The 8981-nt window shown below is 29.1% G+C and overlaps 1 protein-coding gene across 1 annotated transcript; it reads left to right on the top strand.

The window, feature by feature from the left end:
• The first annotated feature begins 523 nt into the window (after positions 1 to 523).
• Positions 524 to 2210, top strand: LOC129311505 (BOI-related E3 ubiquitin-protein ligase 1-like). Its single transcript, XM_054953838.1, has 4 exons — positions 524 to 573; positions 664 to 769; positions 877 to 1167; positions 1387 to 2210. The coding sequence occupies exons 1-4, from the start codon at positions 524 to 526 to the stop codon at positions 1903 to 1905; spliced, it is 966 nt and encodes a 321-aa protein (XP_054809813.1). The 3' UTR covers positions 1906 to 2210.
• The last annotated feature ends 6771 nt before the right edge of the window (positions 2211 to 8981 follow it).

Below are 8981 nucleotides of genomic sequence, written 5' to 3'. Positions count from 1 at the left end.
CCCAAAAAAAGTTAAATATAAAATATTCATGAAATCACCAATTTATTTTAACGTATCTTTTTTTTTATTGAAATTGTTCCAGATTGTTGTTAATAGAGTTATTAAGCAACAATATTGACCAGTAAATTGACAACTTCAACCAAAAAAAAAAAAAGGTTCCAGAGTAATCTTATAATTTTACGGGATTTTTTTTTTTCTGTGTTTAGATTTGTGGGATAGAAGTTGAGAATGATTTTCTGTTAATTAATTAAATTAGATATAAATATGGGGTTTTTAAAAATTAATAGAGGGATGAAGAAACACACGAGAATCGTCCTCCCTCAAAAAGAACCAAAGGCTCCCTCAGGATCCTGCCACAACCAGAGACGCATAAGCAATAAAGCATTCTCTCTCTCTCCCCTCTCTCTCTATTGGGTTGATTCCCTTCCTTGGCATCTATCTCTTCCCTCTCTCCCACTGCTACTTCTCTTCTTATATCACTGCCCTCTCCTCATGATTCTCTGATCACTCCTCCCACTTCTTCATGGCCGTTCAGGCTCAATATCCTTCTAACGTCCTCCTCCTCAATCCCAGGTTTGTTTCACTCCCTCCCTTCATCTCCCACCCCACCACACGCACCTTTGATTTTCCATCATATTGATTTCTTTGTTCTTTTCATGACAGAAACTTCCCAGAAGATTATGACTCTCCATTGCCCCCTGCAGAAGCACTTAATCACTCTCATGCCTTATTCAACAATGGAGGTATTCCTCAATTCCCAGATTGTATAGTAAAAACATTGTTACCGCAGACACACAGGCAATCTCTGAGTGCTTATTTTGATGGTTTCATTCACACTGCAGGTGCTAATCCTCGAAAAAGAGCAAGAGAAACTAGACCGTCCATGGGGTTTACTCACGCAAGCCCCAATGTTGTGAATTCCTCTCTCTGCAATCTCCTCAACTCGTAGACCTCTCGCAGCTGCATAACCACCACCACAATAGCGTCTCCACCGGCCTCCGTTTATCCTCCTTCGCCGATCGCCGGCCACTTCACTTGCCTCACAACCACCAGCAATCACCCCAAGATTTCTCTCATTACTTATCCTCATCGTCTCCGTTTTCTCAAGATTTTGTCTCTCAAATCAAACAACATGCTGATGAAATAGACCAATTCATTCGAGCGCAGGTATTCCGTTCAAAACAATTTCGTCTCCATTATGCAAACTAGATTTTCTTCTCTCTCAGTTTTTGGTGTAAAACGGTTCTCTGAAATTATTCTTGATCGCTTTCCCCCCGATTTATGAAAACTTTATTTTCTGCTCTTCAAATGTTTAAATTCAGAGGAACTTTAATACCACCAAATTCAGAGGATCCGGACTCATTGATGGTGCTTGAAAAATAACAGGAAGCGGAATTGCATCGGACATTGGCGGAGAAAAGGCAGAGACATTACCGAGCGCTACTAACCACGGCGGAAGAAACCGTGGCGCGGCGGTTGAGAGAGAGAGAGCTAGAGGTGGAAAAGGTCGCGCGCATGAACGCCGAGTTAGAGGCACGCGCCGCTCAACTCAGCGCCGAGGCACAGCTTTGGCAGGCGAAGGCAAAAGCACAGGAAGCAACAGCCGCTTCCTTACAGGCCCAACTGCAACAGGCCATGATGAACGGCGCAGCGGCCTTAGAAAGAAGAGACGAGGGCGGGCTATCGTGCGCGGCGGGCGCCGATGACGCCGAGTCGGCTTACGTCGACCCGGACCGAGTCGAACCGACCGGACCCGAATGCAGAGGGTGTGGGGAGAGGGTGGCGTCGGTGGTGGTATTGCCGTGTCGGCATCTGTGCTTGTGTATCAAATGCAACGTCCATTACCGAGCATGTCCGGTTTGCCTTACGCTCAAAGATTCAACCGTTGAGGTTTTTTTTTCCTAGGGCCCAAAATGGCCCATATCCATATGACAGGCCCGGTAAGAGGCCCAACTGGAAATAAAAAAATTTAAATTAAATATCTCAAAATAAGAAAAAAAAAATCATTTTACTATTATTAATTTTTTTAATTTACTTTACATGGCATGAAGCCTGGTTTGGCCTCAAAGATGCGCACATGGGTGTGGCATTGTTTAAAAAAAAAAAAAGCCTTGTTCTGACTCTTTCTTGCAGATTCCATTCAAATTATACAAACATATTCTTTTATTTGGTAAATACATTGGTCTGATGGTTCATGAAGATTTAATTGATGTTGCATGTGGTTGTAAAGATTCATGGGTTTAGCATTTTTCGTGAAGAGAATAAGGTGCTTTCTGCGCATGGATTGCATGTGTTAAGGAAGTTTCAGTGAATGTGTTTTCTTTATCTTCATGAAGTGCATTGCTCAAAGGAATGACTTTTAAATCTTTTTCTTATTCCTTTAAAAAGAAAGTTACCAAACTTATCAGTCCCCCCATGACAAGATGTAAAATTCATTTATATATCATCTTCTTCCTAAATTATAAAACAATTTTAAAAGTATTTCATTGTCCCCAAAATATAAAACAATTTAACAAAATTAAAGTTTCATTAATAATATTTTTTTGATATTACCCTTCAAAAGAAGGGAGAATTGAAATGGATGTAGTTCAATAATTAAGTGTGTAGATTTAAAGCTGTATTAAATGAATGATAATTTTAAAACTTAATTTTGTTTCGTAAAAGTAAGTTTTTAAAATATCATTATTGAATCTTATTGATATGTGTAATCTTATTTCAAATTGTTTTATAATTTAGAATGAATGGAGTATTATTTATTCAATAACAAATTTTTTTTATTAATATTAATAAACTTTAAGATCCATTTGTTTTTATTTGACCACATAAAAATATATTAAGTATACAGTACTAATTATCTAAATCTTTTCCTTTTTTTAAGTATGCATTATTCATGATCTTAATTACAAGGTATTTTATCTAAAGTTTCTTCATATATATATATATATATATAACTGTTGCAAAATCATGATACAGCATCAGAGTAAATCCTCCAAAGCACTAATTTTGTTGATTTCTAAATGAAATTGTTTCTTTAATGGAAAACTCAGAAATCACAAACCCCTCAAACCTTGGAAATGGATGGGTTGGGCTTAAAAAAAGCCCAACATAGTTTAAAGGCGAGACCCATTCACACGCCCCATTTTCTATTTTTCATATACGTAAACGTGAGTGATTTAGAATTTCGCATTTTCTTTTCATATAAAACTACATATTTAAAATAAAATATTTGATATTGCATTATTATTCATAATATATATTAGTAAAAGATTGAAAGTGTTTCAATTAAAAGCAAAGATCCGAAGGAATCCACTTGAAATAGAAGCAGCTGAGAAGTAGCGGAGCCACTGGTGATAAGAGTGGATAAATACACTCCCCCATTTTACAAAAAATTAAAAATAGAGTGTATAGATTTTACAACTTTATGCCCCTATTATTGATATTATATATCTTTTAAATTAAATAAAAAATATTTATGGTCAAAACTTTATTAGATACGTAATATTTTAATTATTAAAATAAAATAAAATATATATATTTACAAAAGAAATCATATTAATATGTATAGTATAATTTTCTAAAAAATAATATATAATTTATTTATGTTTTTACAATTTTAATCTTAGTGTAATTATTATTTTTTAAAAAAATATTAATTTTTAAATTAAATTATATTACACCCTCTAATTTCCAATCCTAACTCCACTACTGTTAACTTGAACTCGAACTTTCCACAAAAAGCCAAGTCAATTGATTCCCGCGACCTTCAATCTCTTTTGCCATTCCCCATAATTTTCTTTAAAAAAAAAAGTAAAATATACTGACCTTTCTTCTGTTATGTCTTAATTACATAAACATTTCATTTATTTTAAAAATTTATATAAAACTCATTTAAAATTAAACTATATTTTATATAAACTTCTCTTATATATTTGAGATTATATAACATTAGTTGATTGTTCAGTTTAATTATTAAACTTTTAAATTTTATCAAAATGCATTTTTTTAACATTAAAATTATTCCTTTCATTTAAAAATGTAAGATATTTTTTAAAAAATTAGACATTCAAAAATATAAAGTATTTTAATTTTTAGTCTTTTAAATTGTAATATTACCTTTTTTTAAAAGTGCCTATATTGATGAATGACTTTATATTTATTATAGGGTATTTCATAAGGGTAAATATAAAAAGATAGGATTAGTTTAAAAGTAAGTAACTACTTTATTGAGAGGTAAGATTCGGTTAAAAATGTCTTCTATTTTTTAATGGATGGAGTATATAAAAATCTATATTTGCCAAAAAAAACTATTTTTGTATACAAATAAAAATATAATAAATACATTTTGACATTTTTATTATATTATAAATTTTAGTATTTTTATCATATTATAAAATTTTATTTTTTATCAAGTTTATTGAAACTTATGTATTTGTGTTTTTTAAAATTGCTATGTTTGTTTGTCACATCATACAAAATGATATAAGTTTGACAAATTATATAAATAATTTAAATTTAAAATTTAAAATTTGTAAACACGTTTTTAACAATTAAATTATGTCACTGTCAAAATAATATAATTTAGGGTGAGGGTTAAATTAGTAAATAAAATTTTCTTTAATATAAATTTTAATTTAAAAATAAATTTTTAAAATATTTCTAACCGAGTTAACAAATGGAATTAAATTGTATGTTTTTAAAGTAGAGGGGGGAAGTTATGTGTAATTAAAGTAAAATAAAAGGAGTGAGAGTATTTTACTCTGAAAGAGAGAGGGAGAGAGGGGAAGAGAGAACTAGCCCCTTGTTTTCAGCATTGAAAAAGAAGAGATAGAGAATTTAAAAAAAATGAAAGAAAATGATATGATAGAGATTGGAGGAGGAAAAATATGTCCAAGAGACAGAAAATCAACAAAGGAATTGGATAAGAAAATTAGATTCATGTATCCATCTTACTAAAATCCAAGCCATTTATGTGATGATCAAAAGTTTTGAATGAGTTAATCGGTTATTTTTTTTTTTTCCTTCTCTTATTAAGTTTGAAACAACATCATTTTGAATAAAAAAAAGAGAAAATAATAGTCCATTAGATTTGTAACTTAGTAAATATATTTTGTCAAACCATTTACTTTTAAATCAATATCTTTTTATTTAAATATAATTCTTTTTAAAATTATATATAAATATTTTTATATATTTTAATTAAATTATATTATTTTAATCATTAAGAGCTTAGAGGTGGAGGAGTTGAATTCGAATCCAAAATGATCGCCGAGGTGGTCACTACCATTATCATCCTGTCTTTCAATTTTTAAAAGACTTAGTCAAAAAGGAAGATTTAGTTTTTGATTGCGTCTGCTTTCTTCCTCTAAGAATAATTAATTAATTTTTCTTCTAAACTGCTTATAATGTAGTAATTGTGAGCTGTTGTAAGTTGTAATTAAGCAGCAATAAGTACTCCTCTAATTTTATATATTAATCATCTTTTAAAAATATAATCTAATTTATTTTATAAATCATCATGAGATAATTTTATTTTAAATTAAAATCTCTAAATTACTTTTAAGAGAAGAAAAGATAAAAAAATATTATATTGTTTATTTATTTTTTTTTTTTACTTGAGAATTATGTTTAAAATTTACTTACTTTTATTTTTTATACTTTTATTATATTTATATTAATAAAATTGATAAAAATAACTTATAAATAAGATAAATATATACTATTGTTATCACAAGGATTTTTCAAAGTTCAAATTAATTTCTTTTGGAAAAACCGAAAATCATGTGAAATGCGAACAATTAATTAAACGTTCATGTCACTTTTACTTGTTAATTAATATATTCACATCGTTACTCCATTTGTTGGCTTTTTTCATTTTGATTCCATGTTTAATTTGTGAGCAAAAGTCGATAGATCAAACAAGTTTTGAACAGCCATGCATGCATGAGAGAGAGAGAGAGAGAGAGAGATCCCATTTCCGATGACTTTTACGATGACGCGATTGATCATTTAGTTTTTAATTATAAAATAGACACGTTTTTTAAAAACACACCCACACACACACACACACACACACACACACAAGTTTTAAATAATTAAATAAAGAGTTAAACATTTAATTTGTCAGGTCCATGAATTGGGAGGGAAAAAGATCATCTAGACTTGTACGTAGGATTTGTTTGATTTATATAGGATTGAAAAAGAAAATACCAATATAAAAGCTCAGTCTGAATATTTTTTTTATATGATTATTTGATTAAATCGATTCAAATATTATCAAATCTAATTACATAGACTCAAATTCAAGACTTCGTATTTAAGTGATTATAATTTTTTTTTTAGAACCAACACCTGTCTGTTAATCTCCCTGAATTTATTCTAACAAATTCATTGTACCATCTACCAATTTTATTTTCGTTACAACGTACTATAGATCTCGTGTCGCGTGTGTGTGTGTGTGTATTTTTGTAACGATGAGACCTGAACATGCAGACACGGTGTGTCTCATATTTCTCTCCTTCAATATCTTATTCTTATTTTTAAATGTAATGCCTTGCTGTTTTTAGGGGAAACGAGTGGACTCCATTATGAGCAAGCAACAATCGCATTGTTATTTTATTATATTTTGATTTAATATTTTAAAATTTAAAAGTGCTGTAAAAATGTTAAATTTTTAACTTTTAACCTAAAAAATCTTATTCGATTAAAATAAGAAATAAAGTAAAATTAGGTAAGATATCTGCCAAGTGGTTGGTTACATGTGGATAATGTCATGAATGCTTTACTGATTAAAATTCACAAGTCATATGTTCAATGTGATTTCTAATGAGATGTTTTTTTTTTTAATGCCTGTAGTTGTTTTTCTTGGTTTATTAGTTCTATTTTAGGGTTATGACATTTTAATTTTATTGTAAATATTATTTTTAATATATATTTAACCTTTTATAAAAAAATCTAAAGACGCATTTTTAATAACTTTTGCTCTTTTAGAAAAACTAAAAATGTTTAGATTTAACAGTAAATGAATGTGAATTTTGAATTTGAGAGATTTGAGGCCAGTTTGGTTCTTTGTTTTTTAAAAATAACAAAAACTCGTTTCGATAACTGTTTCGATTTTAATGGCTTCAAAAATTTTCATTTTTGTTTTTAAGAGAAAAAAAATAAAAATCTTAAAGTGCTTTTCGTGTTTTTTTTTCTCCTTTTTAAAATACATTACAGTAGATTATTTTACAGTCACTTTAATCAATCATTATTATAAATCACCATCATTAACCATTAGCAACCATCATTATCAATCAATTTTTTAATTCTGAAACTTTTTTAAATTAATAAAATCAAACAAAATTTCTTTTTGTTTTATTTTTAAAACTATATTGCAAAATAGTTTTAAAAAAATGGGAATACAAATAAACATGCCTTTAACTTCTACTAATTGGACAAACCTGCTTGAATTTGTATTAGTTGGTAGCGTTTCAAACTGCATATGATTTTTTTTTCTTAAAAAAAAACTTTTATAAGAAGGGTAACTTCAATTCTAGATTAATGTCATTATTATTGTCAAATCATATTACACATAGAAGGAATTGTAGGAGTTAAAATAAGTTAGGATGAGCTAAAATTTAGTCAAATAGGCCTGAATCTATGTGGTAAGTTAAAACTTAAGCTTGGCTTGAAGCTTGTATACTTATGATTCAAATCTGAGTCTACTTAAAGTCTAGCTTGACTTAAAAACTTACTTAAAAGTAAATATTTTAATAAGCTTGCATTTTAATTAATTTTAAATGTCTTAAATATACTTTAGAACTATTAATATAACTATATAACTTGATTTATCAATAATAATATATAATAATTAAAAGGACTTACTAACTAATATAATAATAAAGTAACAACATTAAAATCAATGTATAAATTCAATTTGATTGAAAACATAACTAAAATAAAAAGAATAAATTGATTAAAAATTAAATGGTGAAATTGATGTATGTGTGACACATTAAATAATGTGTGTGTGTGTGTAAATAGACTAACATGTTAGACTCATAGAATATGTCTTGAAAAACTAAACTTAGCCTATTAACAAATAGACCTAATTAAAGGCTAAACTTAGTTTAAGCCTATTAGGATTGGCCAGAACATAAGCCCCTGCCTGATATGAGCCTGGCCTAGTCCCTCCCTTGGAAAGAAGCATTGATGAGGGCATATGTAGTTAGGAACTGAGAAGGTTAGACTTGTGAGATATGAAATAGAAGCAAGTTGAGTGAGTGGGAGCCATCACAATTTAGTACTCTTTAATTCATTCACTGCCCTGTTTTTGCTTTGTTCCCTCTCAAGTTAAGAAAAAAAAACTATTTTTTTAGGATAAATGAATAAATTATCTTTTAAATTTTAAATCTAGTAACATCATAAATCTTGAACTTGTTTATTATACAAAGTATTCCTCAATTTTTAAAAACGGTGCAATCTGGCCCTTGTCATTAATAAAATTAACCTTGACCATTTATTGATCAAAAAATACTTAAAAATTATAGAAGAGGGCCAAAAAATTTAGGGTCCTTGTCTATAATTTTTGGACTTTTTATTGTAATTTTTTGTTATTTTCTATAATTTTTGAAGTCTTTTTTTATTTTCTGATCAATTAACAGTTAAAGTTAACTTTTATTAATGACAAGAATCAGATTGTAAAAAAAACATATAGGTGAGTTGGGTCCCATAAACTCACCAAAACTAAACATGCTTTCTCAATTAAAAAATACTTATATATGTACTTAAAATTTGCCCATCGATAAAGTCCTCATATTGTAGTAGAATTCAAACTCAAAATCTTACAAATACATGTTAAATATTTATCAATTGAATGAATCTTTATCGGTAAGAAGAAACTTTTACGTATGAAGAAAGAACCCCAACCTAAAATAATGGCCCAACTTTGAACTGACCCAGCCCTTTTAATTAGGCAACCAACATTCACACTTTGGTTCCCC

This window comes from Prosopis cineraria, unplaced genomic scaffold, assembly GCF_029017545.1.
Source record: "Prosopis cineraria cultivar Desert tree isolate PC_DT_omini unplaced genomic scaffold, ASM2901754v1 PC5, whole genome shotgun sequence".
Taxonomy (NCBI): Eukaryota; Viridiplantae; Streptophyta; class Magnoliopsida; order Fabales; family Fabaceae; genus Prosopis; species Prosopis cineraria.
Note: the sequence above shows the minus strand (reverse complement) of the source record. Positions and strands in the feature narration are given on the sequence as shown.

Excerpts from the sequence above, each read along its gene's own strand:
- LOC129311505 (XM_054953838.1), top strand. The coding sequence starts at position 524 with ATGGCCGTTCAGGCTCAATATCCTTCTAACGTCCTCCTCCTCAATCCC. Across the intron at positions 574-663 it reads GTCCTCCTCCTCAATCCCAG|AAACTTCCCAGAAGATTATG; the intron begins GTTTGTTTCACT and ends TTTTCATGACAG. Across the intron at positions 770-876 it reads CTCAATTCCCAGATTGTATA|ACCGTCCATGGGGTTTACTC; the intron begins GTAAAAACATTG and ends AAGAGAAACTAG.